This window comes from Bufo bufo, chromosome 5 (assembly GCF_905171765.1).
Source record: "Bufo bufo chromosome 5, aBufBuf1.1, whole genome shotgun sequence".
Classification (NCBI taxonomy): Eukaryota; Metazoa; Chordata; class Amphibia; order Anura; family Bufonidae; genus Bufo; species Bufo bufo.
This window is the reverse complement of record NC_053393.1, coordinates 246,455,658-246,471,625: the sequence shown is the minus strand read 5'-3', so window position 1 is coordinate 246,471,625 and position 15,968 is coordinate 246,455,658. Positions and strand designations below refer to the sequence as shown.

Below are 15,968 nucleotides of genomic sequence, written 5' to 3'. Positions count from 1 at the left end.
TTCAGCTTAAAAAACAAAACAAAAACAAAAAACCTGTAGCTAACATACGTGAAACCATCATCAGATGCATGGTGGTCAGTTGTCCAACAGTCCTTTTGGCCAGCAACACGTACCAACAAACATCAGACACAAAAGTGAAGCACCCCTGTAGATGCCGCATTGTAATATTCAATGTTAGTAACAGACTTTAGATTACAGTCAAATATACAACAAAAAATCTAACAAATCAAGTCCTTAACAGATTGTCTGGTGGCGTCTGTAAATGAACATGGTCAATCAACCAAACATAAGGCGAAAGCTGGAATTGTACATTTTTTGGCCGACAATTTCATATCCTGTGGCAAACCTTAAAAGGGGTTAACCCACAAAAAATATTGCTTATAGCTGCATCCAGTCCATAATTATGTACATATTTTTGTATTTATACTTAATTGAAATACTTCTATGCCCAGATATTCCAGGAATCATGTTAATATAGCACCACCTGCTGGGTCTATTGAACAGCCTTTGTCCACCACAGTAAATGTGCTGAGGTGGACACACATGCTCACATGGTTTTGCTTCTTTCTTGGCTTCTTCATGCATGTGGAGGAATCCCCAGCAAGTGGTGCTATACTAACTTCATTCCTGCAATATTTAGGGATTGTTTTGAAATCGTGTGCTAATGTGTAGGGGCAGAGATAGGGAGCATTTTTCTAATATACTTTATATAGGGAAATCGATTATTTATAGTAGAAACAGTCCTCTAGACATCCGTCTTCCTAACAGCACACTGCTGCGCTGACTAGGAAGACGGGTTGGGAGGTGGTCCCTCCTATAGTAGTGGGGACAGTACACTATAAAATAAATTAAATATGTATTTATGCATGTAGGTCCTGCTCACTAATCAGCGTGGAAGCGGATATACAGTATATAGGGACATTTTTATACTGAGATGCCTGAGTGAGCTGTAAGCACTCACTACTGGCAAAGCAGGGAAGCAGGAAGAAGCTCTTCTACTGTATATGGGGACAGTTATAGTATATTACTGTCCTTATATACAGTAAAACTGTTTCCCCCTTCCTGTACTGAGCGTTCACCACTCAGGCATCTCTCCTGACAGCTGGTTCATTACACAGTGCGCCAAGAATACAGGAGAAGAGCTCACTGACAGCGCTGGCCACACTGATCAGTGAGCAGAACCCAATTGTATAAATATATATTTCATTTATAGTGAACTGTCCCCTCTACTATATGACATCATATGTGGCAAGAGAGGCGCTCATAGGTTAATAGTTTCTTAGTGAATTGGTTTAGAAAGAGGTAATAGTTATTCTCACCTTTTCGTGTTGTGCAAGCATGGGCACAACACTACACTGTGTACAGAATTATTAGGCAAATGAGTATTTTGACCACATCATCCTCTTTATGCATGTTGTCTTACTCCAAGCTGTATAGGCTCGAAAGCCTACTACCAATTAAGCATATTAGGTGATGTGCATCTCTGTAATGAGAAGGGGTGTGGTCTAATGACATCAACACCCTATATTAGGTGTGCATAATTATTAGGCAACTTCCTTTCCTTTGGCAAAATGGGTCAAAAGAAGGACTTGACAGGCTCAGAAAAGTCAAAAATAGTGAGATATCTTGCAGAGGGATGCAGCACTCTTAAAATTGCAAAGCTTCTGAAGCGTGATCATCGAACAATCAAGCGTTTCATTCAAAATAGTCAACAGGGTCGCAAGAAGCGTGTGGAAAAACCAAGGCGCAAAATAACTGCCCATGAACTGAGAAAAGTCAAGCGTGCAGCTGCCAAGATGCCACTTGCCACCAGTTTGGCCATATTTCAGAGCTGCAACATCACTGGAGTGCCCAAAAGCACAAGGTGTGCAATACTCACAGACATGGCCAAGGTAAGAAAGGCTGAAAGACGACCACCACTTTACAAGACACACAAGCTGAAACGTCAAGACTGATTTTTCTAAGGTTTTATGGACTGATGAAATGAGAGTGAGTCTTGATGGGCCAGATGGATGGGCCCGTGGCTGGATTGGTAAAGGGCAGAGAGCTCCAGTCCGACTCAGACGCCAGCAAGGTGGAGGTGGAGTACTGGTTTGGGCTGGTATCATCAAAGATGAGCTTGTGGGGCCTTTTCGGGTTGAGGATGGAGTCAAGCTCAACTCCCAGTCCTACTGCCAGTTTCTGGAAGACACCTTCTTCAAGCAGTGGTACAGGAAGAAGTCTGCATCCTTCAAGAAAAACATGATTTTCATGCAGGACAATGCTCCATCACACGCGTCCAAGTACTCCACAGCGTGGCTGGCAAGAAAGGGTATAAAAGAAGAAAATCTAATGACATGGCCTCCTTGTTCACCTGATCTGAACCCCATTGAGAACCTGTGGTCCATCATCAAATGTGAGATTTACAAGGAGGGAAAACAGTACACCTCTCTGAACAGTGCCTGGGAGGCTGTGGTTGCTGCTGCACGCAATGTTGATGGTGAACAGATCAAAACACTGACAGAATCCATGGATGGCAGGCTTTTGAGTGTCCTTGCAAAGAAAGGTGGCTATATTGGTCACTGATTTGTTTTTGTTTTGTTTTTGAATGTCAGAAATGTATATTTGTGAATGTTGAGATGTTATATTGGTTTCACTGGTAAAAATAAATAATTGAAATGGGTATATATTTGTTTTTTGTTAAGTTGCCTAATAATTATGCACAGTAATAGTCACCTGCACACACAGATATCCCCCTAAATAGCTAAAACTAAAAACAAACTAAAAACTACTTCCAAAAATATTCAGCTTTGATATTAATGAGTTTTTTGGGTTCATTGAGAACATGGTTGTTGTTCAATAATAAAATTAATCCTCAAAAATACAACTTGCCTAATAATTCTGCACTCCCTGTAGTGTAGGCGTATGTTTAAATAGTGGTTGGTACTGCCGGTACCGTTCGCTCCTCACTTGTGGAGTTGCCAGTCCTCCTGGAGGAGTGATGAGAGACAATAGAGGGGTGTGGAGTATTGGGGGTCCAATATTTTCGATACCTCCTGGCGCAAAAACACGACCTCAAGTGGTTGTACACAATTTTTTTTCTCTACATATAAATGACAACGCGTTTCGGAGTAGACAAACACTCCTTTTTCAAGTCTGAGACTGTATGTCCACGTGCATATAGCGCATTTTTCTCAGGTGAGAAAGCACGCTATCTATATGCACGTGGACATACAGCCTCAGACTTGAAAAAGGAGTGTTTGTCTACTCCAAAACGCGTTGTCACGTATATGTAGAGATTTTTTTTGGTCTACAACCACTTGAGGTCGTGTTTTTGCGCCAGGAGGTATCGAAAACGGTGGACCACCAATACTCCACACCCCTCTATTGCCTCTACTATATGAGAGAGCAGTGAGGACAGACGCCCACCACCTCCCAGCCCGTCTTCCTACTCAGCACAACACTGACTAGCAACGATCATTTTAAAGAGCGCTGCTAAGGGACACTTCAGCCCTAGTTTTCTACTATAAATAAATGATTTCCCTAAAAATAAAGTATATTAGAAAATTTTTCCTATGTCTGTCCATACACCAGAAAACAACACTAAGTGTTAATGCAAAAAAAAAATTCACTTGAGAAAATTAAGCGCTTCTGATTATTAATGCAGTTATAATTGACAACTACTCAGTAATTCGCTAAAAGAAGGGCACGGCTAAGCACACCGAACTACAAAAGTGGTTGTGAGCAGAGGTCGCAATAACGCCTGTACAAGTCATTGACGCCTGTTCAGGCCAAATTAACCATAAAATAAGGTGCATTAGTTCTTGATTAGACAGTCAGTGCCCTCTGTACTCTGGCGGCTGAAATAAGGGACTAAGGCTAACTAAAAACAGGGTGTCCCCAACAAGTTTCACCAATATATTAGCGTATCTGTAAATTAGGGAAACATACCGTGGGGCTACAGTGTCTATGGATGTGTGTTACATCCTCTTATGGGTCTGAGCATAAGGAGCTGTGCCCCCTCCAACTCCAGCCGTCGTCCTGAAGAGCAGCACTTACCCCACCATAAATCAGTAAGCCGGAGCTATTTTCACCTTCTATTATCCTGTTAACCCTCTGGAATACACTGCAAGCAGATTAACCCTTACCTGCAGTTTTTCTTTGTCTCTCTGAATGGTTCTGTATGCTGTGACTAACTGAAAGAAAAAGGACAACATGATGCATAAATCATCTACAGCGACAAAGTTCATCGACAAAAGAATACCTAATGTGATTACCGAGACACCCCCCCCCCCCCCCCCCCCCACACACATCTACTCCAAATGATTTTGTCCTGTTTGCATCTGTCAATCAAAGGACAGCACTTCTGGCCTCTGTGACCGCAGGGTCTAGTCTACTAACTGTTGTTGTCACAGACAATACTTGAAAGAGTTTTCCAAGAGTTTACAGCTAATGATGACCTATCCTCAGGACAGGTGGGGTCCGACACCGGGGACCACCGCCGATCAGCTGTTTGAGAAGGCACTGGTGCTCCTGTAAGCACTTCTCCGTGCTCCCCAAGGTCAGCACTGTACATTGGGACTGAGTAAACTGGAATATATTATAATGAATGTGCCGATAGCCCCGATGACCCCTATTATTTTACTACCATAATTATTATTATTTAGCAAGTACGTACCTCTGAATATTTCCCACGGTAGTTGCCCAAGCTCTTCTCCATCCTATGCAGTCGATGAAAAAGTTGTTCTTTACTGAGGCTTTCATGACCACCAACAGCATCTTCTGCTTCACTTTCAATGTCAGAAGAAGGATCGAACACAGGCCCTGAACTGTCTCCATCAATCCGATTTAGTGACTCACGTGAACTGCTTCGAAATAGTGACTCCATTGAAGGGACGCGGAGTTGAAGCTTTTGTGCAAAAGACTGAGGTTCGTTCTTCTGCAATAAAAATGTCCCACAGCTTATGAATTCACTGGAAATGAACTCTTTACATAACTAAATGGGAGGTGTAGTACAATCATCTAAGCAGAAATCATACTGGTTTATAATTCTACACACATTAAAGGGGTTATCCGATTCTAAGAATGCCCCCCCCCCCCCCCACAATGCCCGGGCCAATCCTATAGATCACACTTATCCCACTCCCAGCACCTGCGTCACTCCGGATCCCTGCAGGACCACCGCTGCATCTCCCCATCGCGTGGATCAAAACATCCAGGGAAGAAGGGGTGAGCCAATTAGCAGGCAACAACTGTGACCACTCGCTGCTGCTATGTCTATGGCAAGCAGGAAGAGAGACAGCTTCTCTTCATACAGCTGATCGGCGGGGTTGCCGGGTGTTGGAAACCTGCCAATCTGATATTGATGACCTATCCTGAGGAAAACCCCTTTAAGAACATTGCTTTACAGCAGCCCCATGAGCCATAGACACAATGGTCATGAGGGGACCTTATTGACTTCTATGGGACAGTTTTCTAGGCATGCTGTGTGACCTGTGCAGAGATCATTCTACAAGGAAAGAATAGATAAGCTTTGACAATCACCTATTGTGAATGGTGGATCCTGTCTTATCTATACAAAGAGATGATATCATTACAGGCAGGATTAGAATGACAGATAAGCAGATAACTGCAGTAAAGTAATCTGTACAGGCGCCTATTATTAGGCTTAGTGGCCAGTGCAAAAAGTGCAGGATTTTATGGTTTTTGTTTAAATATAGTTATTGACATGGAAAAACGAGATTTTTGTATAACTTACCAGTAAAATCTCTTTCTCGCTCTTTCCTTGGGGGACACAGAAGACCTTGGGTATAGCTCATCTCCATAGGAGGCGTGACACTAAGTGAAAGCTGTTAAGCCCCTCCTCCACAGCTATACCCTCAGCCTGGAGAGAAAGGCAGCCAGTTGCGTGTCCAAGCAGTGAGAAAAGGCAAAGTCCAACAAGGAACCAACAAGCCAACTACCCAACGGGTAACACAAACTCGGAAACCGTGTAGAGAAAAACAACGAATGGGTGGGTGCTGTGTCCCCCAAGGAAAGAGCGAGAAAGAGATTTTACTGGTAAGTTATACAAAAATCTCGTTTTCTCGCCCAGTTTCCTTGGGGGACACAGAAGACCTTGGGACGTTCAAAAGCAGTCCAAAAGGGGAGGGACCACAGCTCCAAGGCGAAGCACCCGAAGGCATCAAGGAACCGCCGCCTGCAGACCCAGGCGGACCAAGGCAGCATACGCCGAAGCCAGAGTATGCACCCTGTAGAACTCTGTAAAGCGTGCAAGGAAGACCTGTGGCCGCCTTGCTCAAATGCATGGCCGAAGCCCAAAGCCTCCGGCCCAGGAGGCACCGACCGCTCTGGTGAAATGAACGGTGACAGTAAAGGCAGAATCCTGCCCTCGGTGCGGTAACCTCAGCAATAGCCAATCTGATAAAGCGGAGGAAAACCACCCTGGAGTCCGTCAACTCTAAGCGCGGACCTCCAGGAAACCCAAGAGACCGAACGTCGACAAGAGTCGGAGATCTCCAAGTAAAAACTGCAAGGCCCAAACAACGTCCAAATTGGTGAAGTGTTGAAGCGAAAGGCAAACACCACCTTCAGAAGGAAGGAACGGGATGTAGAACAGCCCTGTCCTGGGAAAAGACAGAAGGCTCAGAACAAAAAGGGGGCCATTCAGGCACCCGTCAGAGACACGACTGATACGGAAACACAACCGTACAGGACAGGAGGGGTAGAGAGAACTTCTGTAACGGCTCCAAGGACAAGATTGGAGCGCCGAGAACTCAGTATGTAGTTCCCAGGGCGGTACCGAAGGACAGTACAGAGGAACCAAAGAGCCATTTCGAGTAAGAAGGTCTTGACAGGCCCAGAGGGCTGGGGAACGCTGGAAGAGGAAGAACAGCGCTGACACTGATACCTCAAGTAAAGGAATCCCAGTCCCAGGTCCAGGCCGGACTGGAAAAAAGACAGAACCATGGGGAGAGAAAAATCAGAGTGGGGAATGCACAGCTTCCCACAGAACCCCAGATAAAAATACCATAAGTCTTACGACAGATCCTGGACGAAATACAGCCAGGAGCGGGCAGTAGCGAACCCGCTGGAGTCGCCTGGCAAGCGGGCGAAAAACCAAATGTGATCAGGCGCAGACCAGTAACACGGGCAGAAGTTGACAAACTGGTCCCGTCGGCCCCCGAGCAACGTTGTCCCGTATCCACCCGAGTGGGGGAGCAGAAGGACAGACGGAAAGGAACCAAAAGGGTCCGCCCAGCATCCGCCAGATGCCAGGACAAGACAGGCTATAGTCCATGCTGATGTAGCCATGTTCTACAGTCCCGGTGTAGGAGATCAAAGGACAATCTGGACCGAAAGGTAGTCCCCCCAAGTTACCGAGAAGGTAAGTCTACAGCAGGACCATTGTCTTAGAATGGACCACACAATCTGCACTCAGCGGGAGGACAGAACGCGGTAGACTCGATAAATCGGCACAGCTAATACAGCCAGTGTGAACAAGGGAGACAGTACGAGGCCAAAAGGAACACCGGAACCATCCACATGACAACCATGCTCTCCCCAGAGGGGAGGACAGTGAAGGAACAACCTCTGAACTCTGGCGGGACAGAAGCCACATCAGAGTGATCTGTACCGAGCGGGGGCCAAACAGAGCCGGCGAGATAAGGTAGTCGAGACAGAGGCCGGCATAACACCCTCCAACCGAACGGAGGAGTGGGCAACAGGGAAGCCATAGGACAGCTCAAAAGCAGAACCCTGCTACACTGTGAGATGCCCGGTTCACCGCCTCGCAGAAGGAGAATACCCTGAAGAACCCAAGGCGGAGGTCCTCCGGACCTGGGTAATCGAGCACCCAAGAGAATTTGGGTGACCTTCCCGAGAAAAGCGGCCCGCACCTGGTAGCAGATCAGACTGTAGCGTAGAGGCGCCAAGAGGAAGGACTCATACCACACTACATCCGAAGAGGAGGAAATTGCAGCAGGCAAGGGAACCGCAGTCCTGCCAGAGCCAACGAAGAATTCGAGGGGCGCTCCAGACAACCGCACTCTCGACCATGTGAGCACTAGCGCAGGGAAGCAATACCGCGGAAGGACGAATGGGCACGCATCTAGGAACCACGAACATTCCCTGGGATGAAGGGCCAACTAAATGAATGAGTACCACCCAGCTCCGTGCAGCAGAGAGCAAGTAGAGCCCGTCCGGGTCAGGTGGACAGAATGAACTCCTTAGAGACGTGTGCAAGGTTTGTGGCAGGCATCGTATCCCAAGAAAACAAAAGTATGCCGCAGGAAGTAGATGAGGCATACGTACGAGCAGCCCGTAAGCAGTGAGAAGGCCAACCCACCTACAGGAGGAGAAGGCATACACGGCCCAAACAACGCACAAGAACGTCCGCTCACTGCAAAAGGTTAATTTAGCGAGAAAGGGGGGCTCGCCACAGAGTGCCACAGCATGTACGGAATTGCAAAGTGCAACCTGAAAGGGAGTTATGCACAAGCCTAGTATAGCATGCGATGGAATGCAAGCAGTCCGCCCCGAAAAGGGGGGGAAATTGTATCTGGCAAACTGCAGTCGGCAAGAGTGCAAAGGCAGGTCCCAAAAGGGAGTGATGCCTAAGGCCGTACCTACTTCAGAGAAGCAGGACATACCCTATAATCCAGCATGAACGCAGGAGGTCCACCTAGTGAAAGGGGAACATGCACAGGGTTATCCTAGCATTAAGTGAGTGTGCAATAATACACCCAACACTGATTTAGCGAGAGTGCAACTACTCTGCCAATGAAGGGGGACATGTACAAGTCCAGCACAGTCATACAAGGACAGCCGTGAATCTCATGAGCGTGCCAAATTCTGCCCATGGAATGAGGGGTGGCCACGCACAAGGCCAGCACCGTATCCAATGGGAGTGCAAGCGTTCCACCCATGTTAGAGGGCAATGCTCATGGCCAGCAAGGTATCCGGTGAGAGTGTAGCATGCCGCCCAGAAAAAAAGGGGGGGGTAATGCACATGGCCAGCATCTCATCCAGGGAGAGTGCGTGCACCCGCCATATATGGAAGTCATACACATGGCCAGCATCGTACTGGTGAGAGACAAACACAGTCAGTGAGAATGTGTGTATGTCACCTGAGGAAGGAAGGCATGCCCATGGCAGGCAGCGAATCCAGCGAGAGTGCGTACACCGCCCACGGAAGAGGGGTCATGCATATGGCCGACAGCGGATCCAGCGAGAGTGCAAGCACCCCGCCATGTATGAGGTACATGCACATGGCCAGCAACGTACCTGCGAGAAAACAACCACAGACGGAGGGATGTATGTATGCTGCCTGAGTCATGCCTATGGCCGGCAGCGAAACCAGTGAGAGTGCAGCATAGCAACATAGTACATAAGTACATCATAGCACATGAGAGAGAGTGCAGCGTTCCGCCTATGGAAGGGGGTCGTGCACATAGCCAGTACCGTATCCGGTGAGAGTGCAGTATTCCGCCTAAAAAGGGGGGTCATGCACATGATCGGCAACAGATCCAGTGAGAGTGTAGCGTTCCGCCTAAGAAGGGGGTCACGCACATGGCCGACAGCGAATCCAGTGAGAGCGCTGCGTTCCGCCCATGGAAGGGGGTCACGCACATGGCCGGCAGTGAAACCAGTGAGAGTGCAGCGTTCCGCCTAGAGAAGGGGGTCACGTACATGGCCGACAGCGAATCCAGTGAGAACGCTGCGTTCCGCCCATGGAAGGGGGTCACGCGCATGGCCGGCAGCAAATCCATAGAGAGTGCAGCATTCCGCCTATGGAAGGGGGTCATGCACATGGCCAGCACCGTATCCGGTGAAGGTGCAGTATTCCGCCTAAAAGGGGGTCATGCACCTGGCCAGCCGGCAGCCAGGGAGAGTGCAGTATCCCGCCTAGGAGGGGGGGGATGCACGTGGCAGGCACCATAACTGGAGAGATGATGAATGCTGCCTACGGAAGGGCCGCATGCACTTGGCCAGCGCCGTATCCTGGAAGAGGGCAGGAAAACCACCTAAAAAGGGAAATGCCCTAGCACCTACGCAGGTTGGGAGTGCAACACTATGCCACCTGTGGAAAGAGGGCATGCAGACATGCAGCACTACTGATGAGGCTGCAGCGTCCTGCGCAGTCCAATAGAAATCTGTTATTATTATTATTTTTAATTTTCATTTTATTTTTATTTTTTTTATTAAAAACACAGCTTCTCTGAGGCTAAAGGGGGGCCACCTATAGGGGCACAGATAGTCAGGAAAAGGGGGGCCAGCCATACAGGCCCATTGGGAGCCGGCCTGTACCCAAAGGGTTAACATGGATCCGGCCTGGAGGGCGGCGCTGCGATCCCCTGGGGGCGGAGGAACCTCCCGGCGGGAAGAATTCGCGCCTGGAGAAGTTCCCGCCCCCTCCACCAGAGGCCGGAATTTTGCGGCCTAGTAGGCTGTGAAGCCGGGGTCTAAATTTGCGGCGCCCGGTATGTACCGCCGGGACCTGAGGCGGAGTGGCGCATCAAAATCGGCCGCGGGTGCCCACCCCGCGGGCCGGTCGGAATTGCGGCCCAGCAGGCCGCGAAACCTGGGCTAAAATTAGCGGAGCCCCACCGACCGGCACCAACGGTCAGCCGGGGCCTGCTGGGCATAGACGTCAAGCCCAAAGCCGGCCGCGGGAGCCCACCCCGCCGGCCGGAGTGTCAGGGGCTCGGAATGGCGGCTTGCCGGCCGCGGGAGCCCACCCCGCCGGCCGGAAGAGTCAGGGGCTCGGAATGGCGGCTTGCCGGCCGCGGGAGCCCACCCCGCCGGTCGGAAGAGTCAGGGACCCGGAATGGCGGCCTAGCAGGCCGCGGAGCCTGGGCTAAGATTTTTGCGGCGCCCGGCCGCACCGGACTACCAATGTCGGCCGGAGGCGAGGCCTTACTCCACAGCCGTCAGGAGCCTCAGGCCTTGAGCAACACTCCGGTAGGAGATGCCTGTGCTGATTTTCACCCATGTTAGTTGCCGCTTCTGTAGCTGGCTGTGGAGACAGCCACTGGCTGCATGTCTATGGGAGCCAGGCAGGGGGAGGCAGAAGGAAATTGCCGCTCTGCGGCACCCCAGGGGCCAGCATAGATCCAGCAGGGGACTAGAGGCCCAGTATGGGGGTCAGGCACGCAGGAGACCAGGGTGGGGGGGGGGGGGGGGGGGGGGGGGGACGTAGGGCTGGAGAAGCCTCTTTCTTACCACAGCCGTCTTCACCCTCGGTCCGTTCCAGCAGGGTCGCCCCTTCAGCTACTGGCACCGTAGTGGCAGGACGCTGGAAGAGGGACTTGGCGTGCGGGCGACCCTTGCGCTGGCGGGATGTAGGGGAGCTGGGCTGCCCTGATCCACCTTGCCTTCTGTGGGGGAGGCAGCAGTGCGGGTGACCGGCACTGGCGCAGCTCAACCCCGGGAGAACAGAGAGGTCTAGTGCGACTCTGTTATCCCTGATGATCTGGAACAAAAAGAAAAGAAAAAAGTAAAAATCTAAAATTGAAACAAGGAGAAACCAGCCCTGCAGAGCAGGGAGTGTCTTGCCTCCTTGGACACTAAGCAAAAAACTGGCTGCCTTTCTCTCCAGGCTGAGGGTATAGCTGTGGAGGAGGGGCTTAACAGCTTTCACTTAGTGTCACGCCTCCTATGGAGATGAGCTATACCCAAGGTCTTCTGTGTCCCCCAAGGAAACTGGGCGAGAAATTTAAAATATTATCACCTTAAATTCTATATGTATTTGTTAAATATAAAAATGTGATTCGGGGCCCGCAGTACAGTTGCTCAGCCTGACAGCATATCACACACAGGATCGCTCCACTACCATCTATTATAGTCCAGAAACTCTGCTCTACAACAGATAGTAATGGTGCGATCCTGTGTGTGATATGCCTCCATGGCTGAGCAGGATCAAATCATTACTATCTATGGTAGAGCAGAGTTCCTGCAATAGATAGTAAAGGAGCGATCCTGTGTGCGATATGCCTCCATGGCTGAGCAGGATCAAATCATTACTATCTATGGTAGAGGAGAGTTCCTGCAATAGATAGTAAAGGAGCGATCCTGTGTGCGATATGCCTCCATGGCTGAGCAGGATCAAATCATTACTATCTATGGTAGAGGAGAGTTCCTGCAATAGATAGTAAAGGAGCGATCCTGTGTGCGATATGCTGGCAGACTAAGCAGGATCAAATCATTACTATCTATGGTAGAGGAGAGTTCCTGCAATAGATAGTAAAGGAGCGATCCTGTGTGCGATATGCCTCCATGGCTGAGCAGGATCAAATCATTACTATCTATGGTAGAGGAGAGTTCCTGCAATAGATAGTAAAGGAGCGATCCTGTGTGCGATATGCTGGCAGACTAAGCAGCCTGACAGTAACACTCACAACGGTATTGCAGGTGCCAAAGCACAGTGTAATGTAGTGAGCCCCCCCCCCCCCAATTCACATTGTAGGACAGATTGCAGGAACCTGCTTAAGTTAACACCAGCCAGATTAATGCAAAGGACATTTCATAGCCAAGGGCTAAAGGTTAAAAAAAATATATATATATAAATTCTGTGAACCTAACTTCTATTTGAAATAAAAACTATTTGAAGTCCTAAGTAGTCATGTGCAGGTTATTTGATACTAGTTGCAAACTTGTCATCAGATATACAACTAGAATCCTATCTGAGCCCCTATAACATGGGAGGAGGGGGGAGTAGCCATATCAGTTTACATTACAGTGGCCTTTTTATAGAATAAAGATGACTAGAACAAGCTCTGTGTAGCCTTTGAGTCAGCATGAAATGCTGGTAGAGTTCAGCTCTGAGGCTTGTTAAATTGTGAATGTGGCTCTGGATTTGAATAAAGGCTGTAAGGCAGGATCAGGGCAGGTTACTTAATTGTATGCAAATTCTGCCTGTAAACTGCAAAATGGTGTTTAAGGTGAGCAGATACTTTCAGACCCATGTACAGCTTACCTGACTGGAGACGGGATCGCTGCCATTCATGTCATCTGCGGACTTTGATCCATTCTGGATGAAAATAAAAGTTTACAAACACTTATCCATGAGCAACGAGGGGTTAAAGGGGTCGTCTCACTTCAGCAAATAGCATTTATTATGTAGAGAAAGTTAATACAAGCCACTTACTAATGTAGTGTGATTGTCCATATTGCCTCCTTTGCTGGTTGGATTCATTTTTCCATCACCTTATACACTGCTAGTTTCCGATATTGTGCAAGCACGACCACACCACTGATGGATTGCAGGGTGATGGAAAAATGAATCTAGCCAGCAAAGGAAGCAATATGGATAATAACAATACATTAGTAAGTGGCTTGTATTAACTTCCCCTACATGATAAATGCTATTTGCTGAAGTGAGACAACGCCTTTAATGGAACTGAGTAGTCATAGCAAGCTTGACTAAAATAGTACTAATCTGTTAGATTTGCAATGTGAAAATTATTATTAATTATATTTATAGAAGTTTAGTGCAAAATGTATACAGGCAAGATAGGGGGGAAACTACTGTATATAACATGTAGTCAGAGAAATGTAAGGCATATTTACCAGCCACATTCTCCTAAAGCCAACCATACACATGTTAGACTCCTTCAAAACCAGTCGACCAAGGTGGGGAGAAACGGTTAGATGACAGATTTAAATGCATCCAAACCATTTTTTTCTTGGAGATAAGCAGCACAATAGGGTCTGGAAGTCACTTATCACTGTTGAATTATGCTGATTTGGTTGAGACAGAGAGGACAGATGTTGGCCAGTAGGCATAACATTGATTGTAAATGCTGATATATGCTCAGAATAATTATTAATTTAAGAAATGACTGCTCTGTGTACAATGATGCACAACCTTCCACTGTTACTAATTAAACTACTGGGTAAACAGCATGAAACATATGAACATATGTTTCATATACACATCTTTTCTCACAAATGAGAAAAAAAAATAATAACCATTAGTGAGATGGTCAATACTGAGAAGATACATTTATATGACATGCTCTTGTGAACAGTTCCCTCTCACCCATGCAATATGTTTATTAGTGTCCTCATTTAGTGATGAGCGGTAGAGAATTAGCTCAGCAGTGTATGTACAGGCTTGGGACTAGTGCGGCACAGCCAGTAACAGGAGATGCTGGGAACGTGTCTATGTCTGCCTTGTGTCATCACATGAAGGGTATTTTACACCCTGGCTACAGCTTCAAGGCTATGGACCCTTTTGGCATGGAAACAATGATTTCTATTTTTACATGCAGTTTATTAGGGGCTTTCTGGAGTAAAAAAAAATAAGGTTGCACTAACTTATAATTTACATTCTTCATTCATTTTCAGACTGGATGTAAGGATTGTGTGTCGAGGATGCTGCCATCTTCACTAGCTCTCATGTATCAGCAAAGCTTAAAAGGGTATGAGGCCGAAAAAAGACATTTGTCCATCCAGTTCAGCCTGTCATCCTGCAAGTTGTGAGGTAGAAGCCAATTTTCCCCACTTAAGGGGAAAAAAATTCCTTCCCAACTCCAATCAGAATAATTCCCTGGATCAACGACCCCTCTCTAGTAGCTATAGCCTGTAATATTATTACACACCCGAAATACATCCAGGCCCCTCTTGAATTCCTTTAGTGAACTCACCATCACCACCTCCTCAGGCAGAGAGTTCCATAGTCTCACTGCTTACCGTAAAGAATCCTTTTCTATGTTTGTGTACAAACCTTCTTTCCTCCAGACGCAGAGGATGTCCCCTCGTCACAGTCCTGGGGATAAATAGATGATGGGAGAGATCTCTGTACTGACCCCTGATATATTTATACATAGTAATTAGATCTCCCCTCAGTCGTCTTTTTTCTAAAGTGAATAACCCTAATTTTGATAATCTTTCAGAGTACTGTAGTTCCCCCAATCCAGTTATTACTTTAGTTGCCCTCCTCTGTACCCTCTCCAGGTCTGCTATGTCTGCCTTGTTCACAGGAGCCCATAATTGTACACAGTACTCCATGTGTGGTCTGACTAGTGATTTGTAAAGTGGCAGGACTATGTTCTCATCATGGCCATCTATGCCCCTTTTGATGCAACCCATTATCTTATTGGCCTTGGCAGCAGCCGCCTGACACTGGTTTCTACAGCTTAATTTGCTGTTCACTAAAATTCCTAGGTCCTTTTCCATATCAGTGTTACCCAGTGTTTTACCATTTAGTATGTACGGGTGACCTGCATTACTCCTTCCCATGTGCATAACCTTACATTTGTCAGTGTTAAACCTCGTCTGCCACTTCTCTGTCCAAGCCTCTAATCTATCCAGATCCATCTGTAGCTGTATAGTGTCCTCTTCTGTGTTAATTACTTTGCACAGTTTAGTGTCATGTGCAAAAATTGATATTTTACTGTGCAAGCCTTCTACAAGATCATTAATAAATATATTGAAGATATACTGAGCCAGTTACTTATCCACATAGAGACATTTTCTCTCAGTCCGAGCATTCTCATTTTATATACTAACCTTTTATGTGGTAGTTTCAAATGCTTTGGAGAAGTCCAGATATACGACATCCATTGATTCGCTGCTGTCAAGTCTAGAACTTACCTCCTCATAGAAACTGATTAAATTAGTTTGGCATGACCGATCCCTCATGAAGCCATGCTGATATGGCGTTATTTGCTTATTTTCATTGATGTACTCCAAGATAGTATCTCTTAGAAAACCTTCAAAAAGTTTACCCACAACAGGTTTTAAACTTACCGGCCTATAGTTTCCGGGCTCGGTTTTCGGACTCTTTAAATATTGGCACTACATTTGCTATGTGCCAATCCTGTGGGACATTCCCTGTCAGTATAGAGTCTGTAAATATCAGAAATAAGGGTCTAGCTATGATATTACTTAATTCTCTTAGGATACGGGGGTGTATGCCATCTGAACCAGGCGATTTGTCTATTTTATTCTTTTTAAGATGCCGCTGTACTTCTTCCTGGGTCAGA

General features: G+C 47.2%; 1 protein-coding gene across 5 annotated transcripts in view; it reads right to left on the bottom strand.

Moving 5' to 3' along the window:
* Positions 1–15,968, bottom strand: part of GOLGA4 (golgin A4) — a 156,564-nt gene that overhangs the window by 121,778 nt on the left and 18,818 nt on the right. For all 5 annotated transcript variants that reach the window (XM_040433541.1, XM_040433540.1, XM_040433542.1 and 2 more), the window contains 3 exons: positions 12,956–13,009; positions 4,658–4,918; positions 4,128–4,175 (listed from right to left, as the gene is read on the bottom strand). In XM_040433541.1, the coding sequence (XP_040289475.1) occupies positions 4,128–4,175; positions 4,658–4,918; positions 12,956–13,009 (363 nt within the window). The remainder of the gene's footprint in view (positions 1–4,127; positions 4,176–4,657; positions 4,919–12,955; positions 13,010–15,968) is intronic.